Raw genomic sequence first — 20,230 nt, 5'->3', positions numbered from 1 at the left:
ATGAGCGTGCATAGGTTTACAGAGTACATATGTATGTTTGAGTGTTTCAGTAGTGAGTGTGAGAGTGTTTCAATAGTGAATGTAAGAGTGTTTCATTAGTATGTGTGAGAGTGTCTCAGTCGTGAGTGTGAGAGTGTTTCAATAGTATGTGTGAGAGTGTCTCAGTAGTGAGTGTGTCCTAGACGGCCCCTCATATGTAAAAGAGGACAGCGACTTTGGATGTAGCCTACTTTAACATATTAGCTGATTAGCCAGTACAAGTGAGATATGTATACAGCTACGTTAACAAACCTCTTGTTTGTAAAATATGTCGTCTTTAATAAGATGGGAACACATCACTTAAACAGTTCTAAAACGTCCGACACGCCAAATGTTGTCACTGTTTGTCAGGTGTCCCTGAAGCTCAAATTCCGAGTCGGAGTTCCATGAAGCTTTCCATTGCAGTCAATGGGCACTCATCTGGCATAAACTCAAATATCTCAAAAGTCGCAACTGGAAAATGTTAACGGTTTCACAGTCCTGTAGAGGAAATTTTCCTGAACAGATTGACATCAAGTGAAGGATATGGCATTGAAGTTCAGGTTAGTAGCCAAGGGTGTAAAGACCACTCGGCTAATTACAGACGTCTTAAACTGTTAAAACCCCAGTGCCACATACGGGACGGTATTCACACAGGCATTGGCTCTAATTTGAGTGATAGTTTGTTTCATCAATTGAAAAACTGATCTGGGACTTTTTACTCAAGTAGTTGGGGTGCTAGCTTGTGCTATAGCTTCCTAAACAATTCTGGAATTCCACATTTTGAGTTTTTTGTGGATTTGCTTAAATAGTGACACTACATCTGTGTTGTGTAGTCTCAAATATGCCATATTACTTTGCTTAGGAAACGACTGTCATTTATACTTTAAATCACACACTAGACAGACACTAGTGCAACTGAAGTGATGGTACCTATACAGTACACATTTCTAGGGAGTAAGGTACCTCCTCTTCTAAGACACAAGACAGGTGTTGTCAACACCTACAACAGGCCTACAGCACTGATAGCAATCTTTTGAGAAATATTTAATAAAGCAAAGGCATAATGAGTGAGTAGGATACATCAAGGGAGGAGGTTGATTGAGATTTGGGCTCAGAGACAATATTTTGCCAGACATACAACAGTTGATAACATGGATCAGTGCAGTAAGACAAATGTAAGCATATACACGCCATTTTCGTAAAACCGGTTGCCGCTTGAGGGGTAGGACTAGTGAATAATAATAGTGAATGCCTTCTATCCTGTAAAATGTGTTTGTACAACCTGGGGCTGTACAATAACATCCCCCTTTGCATCTTTTTTTTTCTGGTTCGTTTGAAGCCATTTCTACCTCTGTGTTGTCAATCTGTCAGTGTCAATCTTGATGACTGCTAGCCACAGTACCTAACCATTCTCGTGACGTCACAGACATGACGATTCAAATATGGCCGCGCCCTGTAGTTAAGTAGTAAAGTTTAAAATGTTTTTATTTACAAATGGAACATTTTGCTCTTTTAGTTGTCAGATAAGGTTTTGTGATCGGATTTTAACAACAATATGAGCCGTAACATACATAATCTTGATATACAGCATGCAAATGCAGCCAGCTCAGGGACTTTTCTTTTGGCATGATGTCACAGCTTTGCTGCTGCACACAATGGCATTCCACCTAACAGGAATTCGGGATGGGGAATGAGGACGGATTTGAATCTGGCCTGGTCATGCCTCCTGCATGTCTTCCCCTCTCTGTACCTTGAACTGACTATCCATTAAGTATGAAAATGCCAAAAATAAATCTTAAAAAATCTAAAAAAAAGTCATAGTTGGCCTAAAAAATACTGACCATGAAAATGTTGTTTCTTTTAGTCTTTGAAAGTTTTATGACACACAGCAATGCACACATAATGTACAATAAAATCACCTTGTCATTGGTTTCTTTGTCCACAAGGGGGAAACACCGATCCAGTATCTCCATTCAGTTGGTCTCAACATTTCAAAACGTTGTTAATAAAAATAGTTTATTAATTATACTAGATACCCTAGCCATTTTAACATATAGTGTTAAGGGCTTCTTCAATTTTACTTAATTAATTTACGACTGCAGAATTGCAGAAATATTTACATAAATCAAAAATTTGACAATAAAAACGTTTTAGTAAGCATATACTGTGCACCTTTTTATGCCCAGTTGTTGATGCCCAGTTGCTAACTGCATGGCCCTAGGGAGATTATCATCTCACCTAGTAGATAAAGGAGTGGGAGGAAGAAAAGGACATGGAAGGTTAAAGGCCAGTGTCTTTAAATCGCCCTTCAGGACTGGCACCCCTCAAGGTCCTGAGTTTTTTTCTTCCTTATTTTCTTTCATTGAGATCACTAGTAAATCTGTATTAATTTTTACCAGAACCACTTAAAAAGAATCGTTAAAGCGGATTAATCAAGCCCATCCTGTTTAATGTCTCCCGTTAATTAGTTTGTCAGCAGTGTTTTAATATCGCCTAATGACTTCATATTTCACAGATGACATTAAAGGGGTGTTAAAAGAGGGGAAATGGCCCATTCAGGATACAGCTCTTTTGCTCAAGACGCCCTCCCTGTGTAAGACAAGGTCATGGAGGCCTAGCCTTTAGGGAGAGATACATTATCAAGGGATGGGGGTGGAGAAATCCCATAGAGGAAGCTCTCTCTCCCTCTAAAACAGCATGACGGGCACAATGTGATACAGTTCTATTTAGAACAATACAGTGTATAGGGAATTGCATAGTGCAGCTTAGTGTACAGCAGTGTATAGAATAGCAGGATAGGCCCACAGTGACAAATGATAAGACAGTATACTCTATAGCACTATGTATTGTTTTCTTCGACACTGGAAGGTGACAGGGCTGCATATAGAGCAATGTGAGCTGATCATATCATCGAATGAAACTGTAAAAAGTACCCCTTGCTTCATGGTTTATGGTTTGAATAGAAGTCAGTTTATTTAAGCGACCTAATTTTTACAGCTGCTTTCCCAAGCTATCAAACAAACAAGACAGAAAAGCCACAACTTAACGTAAACATTAGCCAGTATTGAGGACACTGCACTTTCACGGTGATGAAAATCCTATGTTAAACAAAATGTTCAATAGAAGCTAATGGATCCCGAACAAGTCCATGCACCGCTTCCAAAATGCTTTGTTTGACAAATCAATTTTCCCATAACCCGGTGAGGGGAAGAGTGATGCGGATTGATCGCCCCCCCTGACTTTGTTTCCAGAATATTGTTTGATGGCTAGATAGATTAATTGGTATGACATTTGAAAGCCTCCTCCTGACTGTCAGCATCCAAGCCCTCCTTGCCCAATCGAACCATGGTCTAATTGTCTACCCTATAATGCCCCTACATCACAAATTAGAGACGGGGTGCCTGTGAAAGGTATTCCTAATATGTAACAAACAGCAATATGTGCCGCTCAATCAAACAGTGGAGTTTGAATGTAGTGTAGTTACAGTGCTAATAGCATAAAAGTCCCTATAATGCTGTGCTAGCACTTTCTATGCATGTTTATTGTTGTCACATCATTTACTGAGCTTTACCAAAATGTATGTACACATACAATACCATTTTTTAAAACCCCTCCAAAGTAACTGGGCTTCAGTCACATCAATCTATTTCCCATTATCTGCTCCATTAAATTGGACCACAACCTTATGATTTGAGCAACACAAAGTGAATGAAGGTCAGTATTAGTAGTGTGTAGCTGTTGCAGATGTACATGGTAGAGTATATGGAAACAGTTCTCAAATCAGATATTACTGCGTAACCATGGACTCTTACTGAGAAAGCGTAGTGAGTTTCTAGGAAGAGAATTAAGAGGATCTACAAGGTTATGAACCTCTGGTGAACCCTCTCTAAAGGGTTGTGTGATCATGGCATGTAGGTAGAATATATACAATGGAAATGACCACTGACACTCTACTAGAATGCCAGTCTACTGTGGTAAGCAGACAATTCCACATGTAAGTCCAGCTGGAAGGCCTCTTCTCAAGTCCTGTCATGAATGTGATTAACTCACACAACATATGCTGTGCCGTACGTCTGTGATATATGTTTTAAAACATGTTCAGTCTTAATGTAGAATTTTTTTGGTCCCAAACTTCATTGATCAAAGAATGAATGTACAGTCAATAGAGGAATGATTCTTGTCCATATCATGGTAAATTGAAAACTAAGCCTCAAACACAGAGGCAACACAATAAAAGACAAATCCCTGCACAATGCCCCGTATACTGCAAATAAAAAAAAACTTGATTAGAAAGTGTCATTCAAAGACACAAAAGACAAAAATTGAGTAGATACCTGTCTTCCATATTTTATCCTCATTTATTTATAATTCAACAATGACTGATTACCTGACTTTGGTTCAATTTGGTGGGATGGATTCTTCACAGAACAACCTGCTTTACTGTCCACCTCTTTTCATAGGCGGTTCCTCCCTATCACCCCAGCACACCCACTCGCCTTTGAAAAACTGTAATTGAATGAGTTTATGTCGTCAAATTGATTAATCATATTAATTTGTACTTATTAGGAGGATGGTTGAAAGCGATGACAATTAGATTAATGAAATTAGTTAATTTTCCTCCACTACACCATAGCACCAGCTCATATTCAACCCCCTCCCCCCCTCCCCAAAAAACATAGTGAGAGGGACTGTTATGACAAAATTGGCAATCAAGATTTGGGTACTAATTGAATGTCTGCTTTTATTAATGATGAGGTTTATAAAAAAGTCCTTGAGAAGAGAATATTAATTAATAGATCAAAACCTTTCAAATTGAAAGAGTGCACAGTGCAGATGGTTCCCTGAACTTCAATTGTTAGCATTTGGCTTTGTGGTACGTTAATAGTAAATAACATTATGTTTAGGTTTGGTTATTATAGCACAATGTATATTATTTTGTTTGGGAATCACTAAACAATGTATCATACTACTATTTAGGTTATGAATCAAATGCAAACCTCTGTGAAATGGAAAGAGAATGAATCCTTGAAAGCCAAACTTTGCTGTAAACTGGAACTTACTTGACCTCAAATGTATTTTGTGCGTGGTGCCTAGCTGTCTAAGAAGGACCACAGCTATGAATTTATCATGCTTGCTTGGTTGAGGCTGAAAAGCAAACACACATAAATATATGTAAATGTAGGAAAACAGAGAGGGAGATCCCCCAGACGATACAGACTGCTTTGAACTGCATTACGCAACAAGCTGTCCACTAGTTACAAATGATCCCTGTGAAGAGGGGTGATTGTTTGATATGATAAAGATGAAATGTAATAGTTTATGCCATCATAAATCTGATTGTAACAGCCACACTATTAGAAAAACAGATAAGAGCATTTATGACTATTTGCTTTCTGTCATAAAAACAAGTGTCTATGATTAATAGGTGTGTCTGGCTGTGAACTGAGCAGAGTGTGTTATTGTAAACAGTAATGGGTGTGCATTGTATGTAAAAATGTGACTAGAGACAGATTCTTGATAAACGAAGTCATGAATAACACATTCAGCATTTTAAGGTATGATGTTTTAAATGCAAAAAGCATAGGAATGGAAATTATGGTTTTGATTATAAAGAGAAAAGCCTTTGGGGATTTATATCAGAGAGCCTAAATCCACAATAATATTTTATTAGGAGTTACAGTACTCATATCCAACATCAGCTCAACATTTCTCATGGTTTAGCATTGTGAATGAACTTAACATGACAATGTTTGACTTTGTAACCATTTGATTCACTACCCTCAAACTAAACACAGTAAAATATAGTTTTGTTATACATTTGCTTTTGTCACAAGCTCCACCCCCAGTGACCACACAACATAACCAGACTGGTGGGAGGTGTGTGTGTACATGTGTGTGTGAACGTTAATTGCACAATGAAAAACTGTTCTCTAATTCATTTCCCGTCTGTCCGACGACAAGATGGATCATGGAAACCAAGCCATTCCACCGAACACAATTTTCATATTTAATGAGCATGACTCCAATACAATTATAGTAATTAGTCAAATCTACCTCACAACCAATGAAGCTCACCACAATTATTATTGGATCTTATTAATGATGTTGCGTGAGGGGCTCACAGGGTAATTGAGGGCATGTTTGGGTAGAAGCCTGGGGGGTTGGATGGTGTGTGAGTATTTTGGATTTAAACCTTAAGAAAGGGCTAAATGCCAACTCAAGATACACAGATACAACGTACATTTAGCAATAATTTAATGCTTTATTCTGACCATAGATCCTTTATAATGAACACATTGCATTGTGGCACACACAAACATTGGTCAAATTAGAGGCTGGAAGGCACAACACATTCTTTAGAGAATATTTAAAAGCCACATCCAAGTATGTTTTAGTTATGTTTTTCAGACGTTTTGGGGACGGACATCTATATGAATGCTCAAGCAATGTCTGAGACATCTTTGTAGCTACAGTGAACAATCTAGAGATAAGGTTGGGGTTATTGGGTTCATCATAATCAGTTATATAGCTATATCGGTTACCCACCTATACAAGTGCTCAAGGTACAACAGTACTTGATTAAAAACCTGAAAAGACAAACCTAGTCCCCACTGTATTTTACAAGCTGCCTGATCCTACTTTGAATAATTGCATATTGGCTCAAGGCATCGCCACTGCATAGACCAGATAGACCCAAGAGGGCCCGACGAAAAAGGGGAGGTCAGTGGAAGAAGAGGCACATTTATAATGAGTGATGATACTGCAGCAGCTGACATTTTGGAGGCATGTGGAGCCTTCTCTCCTCAGACCTTGATGCTTATTAAATCTAGACTCACTGGTCCAACCAGTGACAACCATTCCTCCCCTGATAAAAAAAGTTTGGGATGTAATGAAATACACTTCCACTCCCCCCCCTCCCCCTGCACCCCTCCCCTCCGTCGCCAGGTTTGTCTGAATTTAAGTATGACTATGTTAAAACAATAAGTCTATCTGACTAAATAAAATCATAGCTTTTTTTTTTTTGCTAATCGATGCACACACAGGACCATTTTAGAGCAGCTGGCATTATTGCACATGGTTGTAGGTTCAGGCTAACGCTTGTGACCAAACGCAGGTCTCTCGTGTTCTAAAGTCAGATTTGCTGGGAGGTAGTATGTCATATCCAGGGCACCATCTCGTTATCATGGGAATTACTTCACAGCACATAACAGATCACTTTGTAATAATACCCATCGATGCCACAAAGTCATTGAATAACACTTTGCATGTCTCCATGTCTGTCTCCCATATATCTTTAACCAATTGGAAGCAATGTTCATCAGAAACCAATAACTTTATCAAAGATAAGTGACTCTGTGACCTCTTATCCAATCAAGGCCAGTGTCACCGCTGTGTTAACGAGTGTGACGCCATAATAGAAAAACCCCAATTAACACAACATAATTAGCGGAACATAGCGGAATTAGAGAGCACCAATGCCAGTACTTTGATGCCTTTATAATTAAGCAGTGGCAAAGACAACAATTAAGCCACATCTGCCAGCTTAAATAAAGCCTGGCTCCATTCAAGGCAGAAAGGGCATGTTTTGTGTGTACGTGCAACTAAAACCTGGAGTAAACTCTGGAGACCTCTGTTCACAGATACACAAGTTAATTCTGGGGTGGACTATAGTCTCAATGCAGCTCAAAGTGAAAAAGGTCATAAACATATTAGCAATAAAACTCTAGTTTGGAAATGATGAACAACAATGTGACAACAACAATTATTTTACTTAAGGTCTAATTAATCACTTATGTATGTGTTGTGTTTGTATTACATGCAAGCCTATATTTTTCATGGATTTATTATTTTCACCTTCCGGTTCCACTTTAACTAAACTTCTTAGTCTTGAATTGAATGTCCTAGAACAGTCATGAAGTGTCAATGCTAACTGTGGGTTTAGACATTTCTATGCCAATTGTGTATTGTATTGGGCAACTATCTGTCCCATCCAGTGCTCATATAGGCTAGAAGCTACAGCATACTGGTGGGCAGGCCTTATTAGCGCAGTGTTAATGTGACGTTAATTGCTTTTACTTTTTCACTCCATTAAATGGGCGCTATCTCTTTCGGGAGACCGGCCAGATGGTTTATCGGCCTCGCTCCGGCAGTGCCGTCACTAATGGCCCAAGACACCGAGCTGTAAAAAAACAACGGCAACGGTGGTTGCAAACGCTCATCGTGCTAATTGAAAAGTAATTGCGGAGGTACCGAGCACCTGTCTCACCGTGAAAGCAATGTTTCCGCGCGCAGAAGGACAACTGGCTTGACAAACTAACCTGTTGTTGTGCATGTAGACATGGAGGAAATGACCAATGATGAAGTTATCAAATGATCTGATTTGTGCGGAGTAAAAGATCAATTTCGGTAGACCCACACTATATAGATGTATACTTCGTTAAGGCCTAACCACAAGTAGGTTACATTTCGCAGGTTGAATCTTCAATAAACTCAAAGGAACCACACACACTCCAGGTATAGGAAACTCCTAAGGATTTGCAGCTACTAACAACTCATCACGTGCTATTTTGAGATGAGATGTTAAACATAGACAGGGATCAAATACAAAACAAGAACACTGGCAGTATGGACATTTGGGAAACCTCTTCCCCCGCCCTCCCTGTTCCCTCACTCAGAAAAACCCCTCACCACCAACCCCGCCCCCACCACTACCACCACTATCTTCAGCCATCCCCCACTTCCCAGACCTAAGATCAATACCATAGTTTAAAGAGGATGGACCGTGTAAATAGAGACAATAGATCCTGCCTATGAGGATGCCTTGATCATTGATGCTCTCTGACTTGTGTGGCAGGATCACTTCAGATCAGATATCTGGAGATGGCTGTCAATACAAAAGGTTGGAGGGGGTGAAGTTTATGTCAATGGCACTCTCCGTTCTGGGGGAGGAAGGTGGATGGACATGGAAATGTCCAAGGGTAAGGCTTGACTTTTTCTTGTCTGACCCAACACAAAAGTTCATAATGAAGATAAGAATGATTGGGTGCAAAGAGATATGGTGCACAGCATCAGTTATCCTACATTCAGTGATCTTCAGGAAGTCCAGTGTTCGGCGGCCGTCCAGTACAGGCCAGAAGTCCAGTTCACTAGTCCTGTCATGTCAAATGGTCATGTTTGAGCTGCACTTAGCAGTCCTGTCAATGGGAAATACAAGACGTAGACAGCAGCGGTTGATGTTCAGTTTCTCTCGAAAATGTACCAGTGAGCCTTAACGGTATCTTTGCACAGTTCCTTTTCATTATCTCTGGGGATTTCAGCAGCTGTCAGAATGACTCAGGAGCCAAGATGGCTTAGTCCAGGAGTAAGCCCTTCCCGGGGGACAGGAGCATCTTCTCCTTCAGGCCTCTGCAGTCTGAAGAGAGACATGCAAATGTACATACCAAAATGCAAATATGATACTTACCTTTACAGCTCGGTAACAAATCTGTGTCACATCGCTGAAAGCCTTCCCCGCAGTCCTCATTTTGTCTGAAGAGATGTAGAGGTGAGAAGGAGTAGGTAAACAAAGGATGATGCCGAGGTGAGATACTAATTAGAACTCTATTTCTTTGGTCTGGCACCTTCAAAAGCAAAATAATAACATAAGAACCCAGACATAATAAATCATCCAAAGAAATTCATTTTACATTTTTCCAAGAAGAATGCTCAATTACTGCTCCATTTGCGACCTATTAGAAATGTACATAACTGTATCAATGTCTCTCATGTGGCCTTCTTTCATGTGTCCTATTTCCTGTTGACTACCAGCGACTACAAGTCCTTGTCCAGACCTCTGTCATGAACTTCTCACCTGCTCACTGGGTGGTGGAGTGAAAACGGAGACGATGCCATTCTGGCTATTTCCCTCGCTACTTACCAATGCATTACAGGAGTAAAGCATGCAATGTCATGGGCTGTTTGCAGCTGTTGCAGACAGCGAACAGGCCTACAGCTGTTCTGAGACTTGGTCCTGTGGTTTAGAAATACTTGTAACTTCAAGATCCGTTTGATAAATGAGGTCAAGACAAATGCTGTAAACCGTTAATTAAAGAGGTCAATTTCTCAAATGGGGCATGTGTTTCCTATTATTTCTTTGTTTGTTTCTTACTAACTTTCTTTCCATGACAAAACCCACAGCTGCCCTGCCATACTTTCTCACAGTATCTCCAGCAGCCCATAGATGGCGCTCACCTCATTGCGATCAGACATGACTTCCTCTGAGGCTGTCCATCACTGCGTGCCACTGACTCGGCGACAGGGAGGAGGGAAAGGCACCGTTACCTGTCCTTGAGCCAGCGGAGGAAAAGCGTGGATTCAGCATGTATGTGTACGCCCTAGCCCGGAGCCATAAATCATGACCTTCAATTTACACAAGGAGCATATTGATGGTTTTCTCTGTGCTTCACTCACTTTCACCCAGTTCCATTGTCCAGGAGAAGAAGACTCCTAGCATAACAACCCTCCATTGGGCACTTTCAACTTATGATGTAGCTGTTTCTTTATTTGAAGTACAGCAAAAATTTTGGGTGAAACATGATGAATATTCCCTGACTTTCTGTTGTTGCATGTATTGTATATCAATTTATAAAACATAAAATGGCAAGAGACTGAATTTTTTTGCGGACAGAGGTGGGTGGTGGGGTTTTCAATTGACAGGGGTTCTGATTCTAAGTGTATGCTCCTCCCTACAGTAGATACAGGTGGTGTATCTTTGGATTTGTGTCAATGAAAGAATCCAGACTGTTGGTTGGAATAAGCGGGTTCTTTTTGTATGCCATGTGTTGTTTTTCATATCATTCTTTTTGGAGGTGCTCTCTATCTTGATTTAAGCCCCCCAGACAACGTAACCATGATTTGGTAGCAGTTGGGACTGTTCATCCAGGAACAAACAACAACGTGCACTGATGCTGAATTAATATCTTTACCTTAATCTAATGCTTCACATGAACCCCTGTTTTTTGGTAGAATATCATCAATGATTTTGTGAAGAGGGATAGGCAATGCTTGGAAGTAATTTGATTAAACTTAGCCTGGTCACCCCCCCCCCCCCCCCCCCCTCCACCACCACCATCTTGACCAAGCCTGAATGCCCACTAAATGAAATGACTTCCACCGGACTGCACCACAAAGGAAGTGAATGTGTCAGATGTGCGTTCCACCCATGTTCTTGCTGGCAGAAGGTCAAACAGGACACTGTGTAGACAGCCAACCAGCTGACAGTTGGGACACGGGATGCCGTTACACCCCTAAGGCACTGTTCTTCTAGACACACACGCACACACACACACACACACACACACAGAATTGACCGTGTGCACTCCTTTCACTGTTCATTTCACGTTACATTCTCAGTAAGAGGTGGAGGCCAAGCCATGTCAACAGTCTATTCCCTACAGGGTTAAATGACCTGGGAAATGACTTTCTTTATCATTGTGGTCAAGGCTTTCTTAACAAGGCGATAATACGAACATGGAATCTGTTATAGGCTATTTAAATTGGTTTTTAACCGTCACATGTTTTAATCTGTAAATGCATGATTTCGATAAATAGTGATATTAGTTTCTTTGGTACTTTTGTGTGCATTTTAACACTTTGTGTATGACGTGCTTTAAAACTCTCTTTTGTAAGGATAACATACAGAACTATCACAATGGACTTGTTTTAAAGGTGTAGTATGTTCTTCACTTTAGTCGTTAAAATCATGTCATAAGATTGAATAAATATTGAATTGAATATTGAATACCGGTATCATATTGGCACAAAAACGTTGTTAATTATATTTCTACTGCCAAAACATTTTGACTGAAGTAAAAGTAGGGTGATGTGTCTCAATGTCAAATGAACTCTAATCTAACTTCCTACTTAAGTAATAAGATGTACAGTTGTGTTGTTCCATTTCGAAAATGGGCACACAAAAATGCAAATTACATAAACCAAGTGAGTTTATTGTCACTGTACATTTAGTGCATTGGGAGAACTGACTCACTCCAAACAGCATGTATTTACACATGAATACCATATGCATGAACACAACAGAACTCAACACATGAAATGCCCTAGAATACTTTCCAATATGTGTGCCAACCACATAGGGTACTGTTCATGCCAACAGATGAAACATTAGATGAATGTAGTCTACAGTTTGTTTATAGTTGTGCTACATTCTCTTCACAGGTAGGATAATTAAAATTGACCAAACCTTTTTCCTTCGAACTTGATTCATACATCATAACTGCTAGCATATTGCTTTTAAGGGGACCAAACCTCTAGGGTAATCAAATGTCTATGGTGCGTATACTTTCACTGTTTCTTATACACTGCGGACCACAATGGCCTAGGTGGTTTGTCCATGTTTTATGTAAATCTTGCCATCTCAGTGTGCATGGAGATAAGATACTCCACAAATGGAACAGCGAATAAGCAGCTTTCTCCGGAGGAATGTGTTCCCCCAATTGCGGTTCATCTACATTTTTTTAATACGCAGTCAGTGATGTCACTTCATTTCTGTGCCACCAACTCTCTGGGGAACCCCACAGCCCGCTTCCACACCCACGAGTAATTTCAAAATCTGAATTGAGGTATAGACGCACAAACGCACACTATGCGTTCTTTTTCAGCCAAGTTCTAGGCTCGAGTAGGATGTAGTTCCATTATTCTGAGACTCGGAGATGTGCCTTCAAAACACATCATGAGAATCTCCCACAAAATTAAATAAATATTGACTCTTGATCTTGCGCTTCTGTGTAATTATCGTACAGTTTTTCATAAAGTAATAAGGTGTTAGTAACATACATTTAGCATAATGAGTGCTCAAAGGGCCCTGCAAATACTGCCATTCTTAACTTCTTTCAGGTTGTAGAATACAGAATGAAGAATCACATCAAGGGGCAAAACATGGGCCAAACCAAACTCTCTTACAGTTCTAAATATAGTAACAGCAATGCAAAGGAACTCTAGTACATAGCAAAACGTACAGTGAAATGATGGTGTATTTGAACTGACATTTACTGATGCTTCATCAAACAACACTGTAAAGAAAGTTCTACCAATTATTTGTCAAACAGAACATCGGCCATATTTGCCTTGCATAGCCCAGTGATCACTTTGTTAAAAAACTGTTACAGACAACCATGAAATTGTATGAGCAGTTTAGCTAAACTCTTTGTGCCAAAATCAACTTAACTGACTGCAGTCCCCAAGGTGGAGCCAATGCAGAAATTTAATTGCTCCATTTCTGTTGAGAATTTGATCTTACAAGACAATTAGAATTAATTGGGTATATACCACTTTAGCCTCTTAAAATAAATTAAGCATTTTCTCTTTTATTTTTCTATGTTAGTTTGAACAAGGGGTCAATAATTATCTTCGTAATATGCAGAGGTGGGAATAGTACTAAAACTCACAGCACTTTGGAGAGAGGAAAACCCTTTTTTTGTGGCTGTCATATCAAACAGTACAGACCTCAGTCTATCAAGCACATTGGACTTTTTGGAGCCAGAAGGACACAAGCTAAGCATGCGCATTGAACACATTCTATTGAATTCCTTCATTTATTGTAAGTTATTAGGGTTAGGGAAAGGATCCGAAAGCAGGATTCATGGCAAATCATTGATGTCCTTTTTTGGGACTGGATAGACAACGATACTACTGATTAGATTCAGGCATCCAATCAACCTTAATGCTGATTGGAAAAAAAATATTACAGACTGTCATCGTGTGATTATGTTCATAAACTGTGAAAGCAGAAAATAACAAACAAATCCTCCCAACAATGAATAAACATGAACAAGTGGCACAATGTGGCTGCTATCATAATACTGTGGAAGGGTTCATCACTAACAACATGCTGTAAAACACTGAATGGGAGTTGTAATTACAATTGTAGGCCAAGCTGCAGTACGGTGTAGAGCAGAGCCAAAATTTTAGTCTATGCAAAGATGAATTTGATCATTGCACCTTCAAGGAGGGAAGATGGAGTGCATCTTGGGAATGTAAGTCTCTATTGTATTGAGCTTTAATTAGCTACGCATTACATTACTGCAAGTCAATGGTGGTTTTGGTCTACTCCAGAGAGTAGTCTCTGAGTTGAGGTATATGCTTTGCTTTAGGGTAGCTTAGCTGCCAGCCCTTATATTAGCTTACCTACAATCTCCTTTGGTTGTACAATGGTAAAAACAAAATGGCACATTTGAGCTTCAGAGTTATTGATTTCATATGGTGCTCGCAAATTAGCTCTGCATCCTCATGTTTTTCTTTTGAGGTAAGTTAATTTATTAAACTGTCTTTATCTAAGAATTTTTAAGAGAATGAACAAAGGTCATTTCACACGACAACAGGGTGAACATCTTTGGGTTTTACAATACGTTTTACTAGTATTTCTGTGTAGATACAAACACATTACTGTGTAGTTACAGAAATATATAGGATATTTATGTAAACTAGCATTACCAACTTTGTACTATCCACCCATTACTTTTTGATATAAGTCAAAGTTTTGAATAATTTTGTAATGCTACATATCACATATAAAATTACTGGAAAAATGAGTGGTGGAAATATAGTGTATTGAGGTTATGCACCATTGTAGGCCATTGGGTAATTCTAATTGTAATATTCCTGAACATTGAATGTGTCTATGTATGCAGTGTTCTAAAATATCTAAAAAGTTACATCTGCTTTTTTTACTTGCATCTGGGCATTTTGGTCAAATGTGTGTTGCGTTACTTTAATGTTACGTTATGGAGTCATGTTTGAATGACACTATGTTCTGCATACCTTTACTAATTTAGGATGACACAATTTAAATATATGCCTTTTTGGGTAAATATGGGAATAATTATTACCATGGTATTTTGACTGCATCTTTGAATATTTATGGTTTTTAGTCCATCTTTAGGATTCTATAGACAAACTGTATATTCCCAGAAATGTGCCCAAATCTTTTACATCTGTACTTTAAAATAAGAAGTAGATTATGCAATTTATTAAGTTATTCTTTGCACCACAGTCAGTGTTGAAAATGTCAGTGTTCACAGAGATGTACACATGCACGCACGCACGCATGCACACACACACAAGCAAACACACACACACACATGCACAACAAACACCCCCCTACACACACACACAAACAACCCCATGGACACACACACACACCCACCCACACACAGAGCTTAGGTGTTAGTCTCTACAAGCAGTAAAAGACACAACTAGATAAAACACACTACAGCTCTATACTGTACCCATTATTGCCACAATGTTAACCAGAAACCAGATGCTCAGTGCAAAGTCTTTGTTCAATTCTCTACACTTGTGTACCACCATGAATCACCAGGCTTGACTTACGTAAAACTGTTGAGTTAATGAAGCTACAAGGAGGTAAATGTGTTTGAGTTCAGAATATAACATCCCTATTACAGATGACTCGGCGTTTGATGTTGACGACAAATATAAGAATATGTCTACCAAATAATTCCCACACCCATACAGTGCAATTTGACACAATACAGTACACATATACAGTTTATATATAATACCAGAGGGTGCCTCTAATGCATCACAACTGCGATTAGAAAGTAAGATAATAAAGAAAAAAAAAACACTTGACTGGCCATATAGCCATACAGTTTATCAGAATGAGTATTCACACTTCAGTTTCAAGAAGAAAAGAAAAAGTCACAGAAGCTTCGGGTGATATAGAGTAAAGGGTCTCTATAGCCTATGACAAGACCCAGAGTGCCAATTTCTGTACACAGCATCTTTATATACATGTTGATGGCCTATATCAATCCGAGCGATATTTATTTATATATATGTTCACCCTTAAAATCGGTTTGAATTTTCTGTTTAATTTTCTTTTCTGGTAATCTCTTCACTTTTGCCTCGACAAAAACAACTTCATGCTATTGCTCTCACGTCTTCATGGGGGCTGTCTCTTCACTCATTGGACGACGCGGCTGTCCGTCAGATACATGTCCGAGCATCAAGCCTTGGCCTCGAGCATTTCCAAGAAGAGTTTGTGCATAGGCACTTTTCCCTGCACCTTGATGCTGTAGAAGTGCTGCACAGCTTTGGCGGCGGTTTGCCGAAGCAGGGGCAGGGTCATGAGCAGCTTGCCAGCCCGTCGTGGGTCCTCTGCATGTTGGGAACCCTCCAGGTCCTGCAGGGCCTCGTGGAGAGAGTCCTGGAGCCTCTGAACGGCCTCCACATCCTCTATATGCATGGAGTCTGGAGAAGAGGGAGGAACAGAGGGGGCAAGAGAATGAGGGTCGGAAAGCAAAATAACCTTATACATTTGCAATCCATTTAGTAGTACAGTTGATGCAATAGGCGTTTTACATATGTATTTATAATTTAGTCTTATAAACAGTTCTAAGTAAGTGACCTTTGTTTTTTTTGTTTTTCATGCAACACACCGCCAAAACGTATTTTTAGGGGGGTCAAAAAAGTTAAACAGTTTACACTTCAATTTAAAAACAAAAGTAACCTGCAACTGGAGCTCACCGTTTGGCTATCATTTCTGCCTACTTAAAATTCAACAGCTCACTTTTAGCAAACATCCAATTTTGGAGAGAGGCTTTTTCTTGTTAGTGCTTAATCACTAGCCTTAAATAAATGCCTGCACATGACTTGGGCTCTCTAGAGAGAGAAAGAGAGAGAGAGAGAGACAGAGAGAGCGAGAGAAAGAAAGAGAGAGAAAGAAAGAGAGAGAGAGAGAGAAAGAAAGAGAAAGAAAGGTAAGATCGTATAAAAAATGTGGATAGGGAAAATAATTATTTCTTTTGGTATCCTGGACCATATAGTGTATGTATTTTGCCTTTAATGAATTCAGATGGCTGCATTACTAGCATATCGTTCAACTGAATGATAGTGGCAGATGGCCTTAATTTCCATAAGAAAGAGCAGTCGGTCCCCTTATGTATAGGCTTTGAAAATAAAACCAGTAATACGCTCTATAAAACCAGGAAAAGAAGCTCTACACTATGTACGTAGTTTAAACCTAAAATAAAAGATGTAATTGTCCACCGAAGGAGATATCAAAATGGACAAACTTATCATCTTCTGTCAATGCACAGTATTTTATCTGGTATCGTCAGCGTTAGTTGTAAAGATGTTTACATTGTGAGCTTTGATGTCCGGTTATGGGCAAGGTTGTACACTAGTAGTGAGTATATAAAATAAAACGTCAAATTTGACTTGACATTTACCTGACTGTTTTAACTTACAGACATGCATGTTCGATGAATAGAATCTGCTATCAATGGTCTCGCAATTCTCTCAAAAGTCAGTTACATTTTCCTGACTTGGAAGCAATAACATGCGTGTGTTTTTTGTATACCACTTGAGGAAATTTGAGCCAGGAAGAAAATCGAAGTGAAAATAGAATACACACTAAAGTGTACCACACCTGTTTTACACACATGAAGAGTACGAGTGATACACATGTTTTTTTTCTTCCAATATTTTCACTGAATCTTACTCATAAATCATTATGAGTTAAATATATGTGACCAGTGACAGAAGAAGGAGGCCACTGTATAAAGAAGAATGGCTCTGCCATTTGTTAAGAAGTAGTTCCAGTGAGGCACCGTGTAAGAGCGAGTAAATGAGGCAGTAAAAAGGAAAGTACAAGGCTAATTATGTTCCTAACTGACTGATTAAGTCTCTTTTACCAGTTGCCTTCTGTGTAAATTGCGTTTCTATCTTGGGAAATTAAGTAGGCTATGTGGACCGCACATGTGTTTCCGGAGTCTTCATTTGAAGCCTTCATGTTAATGCCGATCTGATCCTACTCTTCAGAGTGTGTGTGTGCGCGCGTGTGTGTACATCTTGGTGTTCTCGGGTGCTCTCGTGAGTACGCACAGTGGTGTGTGTTTGTGAGGTGTGTGTGTGCGCTCGCATGACAGTGGGTTAGGGGGCGGAATGCGAAACTAACTTTGAAGAAACAATTTCTATGTAATCCGTCAGCAGCCTGGCGTCAATCCTGTCGATACACCGCTAATTACTAAATCAATGAAGCCATGAATTTCCACAGCTGTCACACCCACAGAACCCCAAGAGTCCAATCTCCCTGAGACGGTTCAAATGCAACAAGGTCGACCCCCTCACCCTCCCGAAAACCTGCCCCTCTCCTCTTTTGCCCTCCCCCAGCCTTCTTTCACCGTCCTCTCTATCCACCCACCCTTCCACCCCTCCACCCCCTTCTGCTCCCGTAGAGGATTCGTCATTTGTAGACCCAAAGCTCTCTGCTCAGCATTTTTCATTTTTCAGTCAGGCAACGGAAAGGGGAAAAAAAGGACTCCAAACAGGCATTGATTAGTAGGGGGGACAGGGCCTGCCTCGTGAAAAGCAAACTGTCGATACGAGTGCCGCATCTTCACATCAGAACAAACGAGGCCCGTCGCTCCCCGACACTCATTCCACTCCACTTAACACATTTTATTGACAGCCCCTGTTTTCCTAATGAAATGCTAAATATATCTCCCTTGGCTGTGGGGCCCTGGCAGCTACTGTCATGGAGATGGAGAGAGAGCGGGAGCAAAGTGACAATTGCACAGACACACACGCATGCACACATAAACATACACACGCACACATACACGCGCACACACACACACAACCACACACATACAGTACACACAAGGCTTTGGTATTTGTACCCAGGTAGACACACAGCGTTTACACATACAACACACACACACACCATTGGGGTATTTAATTAAATAGCCATGTTCCTGACCCCTTTGTCCTCTCTTATCACACACCCTTCATTGTGGAGGTGATCGCCGTCTGAGATAGAAAATCAGCGGACATTTTTTTGTTTTATTTCTTTGTTTGTTTTAATTACGTGTCAAGTATCTAGATTTACTTGAGATTTTCCATACAGATGTACTTGACTGTCAAGCTCAGGGTTACTGTTCCCGCCATGTATGCCTCGTTAATGAACTAATAACAAATAAGATACAAGTATTTATATCCGTTAATACTTCATGAACAGGATGGATATACTTTTGACTATTACATATTAGGTAGTCATCTCCCATCATAATATTGTCAAAATGCTTTAAATACAACAAAAAAAGAACATAGAAAAAAGATCTGAAGACGTATGTTGATTGTTAGACTTAAATCAATAAACAGCAAGCCTCAACCAAGTTCATAAAAAGCGAAGCATACCCGAGTTAGCGAGGGCGATGGCCTTGAGGGTGACAAACTCCTCCTTCTCCACGCGGAGCTTCTTGTAGCGGCGCACCAGCGGCAGGATGGCCACGTGCAGGTCCAGCAGGGCGGTGAGGCGCGCGTGCTCCTCGTCCACCACGTAGTCCTCCGCGTACACCAGCTCGTCCTCGTAGGGCAGCGAGCGGAACACGATGCTCAGCACCAGGATCTCCATCCAGGCGCTCTGGAGTAGACTCATCTGGTCTCCCAGTGAAAGCGTGGAGAAGCCTACAGGGGAGAGAAAATGGTTGGTTTATTACTGATTGTTTTTGTGTGGTTTTGGCCATGGTTTGTGTTCGAATAAGCATTTTATTGGTTTATAGATCTTTTTTTTATTGGTGGAATCTTGTGTATCACCAATTCTGAGTACACAATTCATCTTTTTGAACTGTCTAACTCTCTCTCAATGGAGGGCTCCTTCCTGCACTCAAACTTCAACACAGTGACCCCACTACCCAGTCAGGTCTGTGGCCTCACTGGCCCATATGTGTTTTAGGGCCATGTGTGTGTACGTGTGTGTGTGTGTGTATTTATGAATGCCCCCAGAAGAGCCCACTTGAAACGAAGGCCGTCCCCTCCGCAGGGCGGCTTATGGGAAGGACATAAATCAGCAGAGGGTTAAGGCCTTTGAAACGCGACTCCATGCCGCTTTAACCCTCAATCGTCACCGAGGGGCCCCACTCAGTCCTGTTGGCTTTTTTGCCTCGCGGCCCAGAAACAACTACATGAGTACTGACCGAGGCTGCACTCCAGCTACAATAAAACCGAAGTCAAGTGCCGTCTTTTTACCAAATGTCAAAGCCTGTGTCAAAAACACAAAGGCAGTGCAACACCCAAAGCTGACTTAAATATTCATGTCTTGAACATTGAAATTAAACAACCTGCATCATGCCTTTGATTGCAATAGTGACATTTCCCGGCTACTAAACAAAAGTCACCTGATTAAAACGGA

General features: G+C 40.3%; 1 protein-coding gene across 4 annotated transcripts in view; it reads right to left on the bottom strand.

Moving 5' to 3' along the window:
* Nucleotides 1-12,017: 12,017 nt before the first annotated feature.
* Nucleotides 12,018-20,230, bottom strand: part of LOC124469190 (steroid hormone receptor ERR2-like) — a 36,438-nt gene continuing 28,225 nt past the window's right edge. For all 4 annotated transcript variants that reach the window (XM_047022325.1, XM_047022323.1, XM_047022322.1 and 1 more), the window contains 2 exons: nt 19,237-19,506; nt 12,018-16,287 (listed from right to left, as the gene is read on the bottom strand). In XM_047022325.1, the coding sequence (XP_046878281.1) occupies nt 16,043-16,287; nt 19,237-19,506 (515 nt within the window). In that variant the 3' untranslated portion in view covers nt 12,018-16,042. The remainder of the gene's footprint in view (nt 16,288-19,236; nt 19,507-20,230) is intronic.

This window comes from Hypomesus transpacificus, chromosome 6 (assembly GCF_021917145.1).
Source record: "Hypomesus transpacificus isolate Combined female chromosome 6, fHypTra1, whole genome shotgun sequence".
NCBI lineage: Eukaryota > Metazoa > Chordata > Actinopteri > Osmeriformes > Osmeridae > Hypomesus > Hypomesus transpacificus.
Note: the sequence above shows the minus strand (reverse complement) of the source record. Positions and strands in the feature narration are given on the sequence as shown.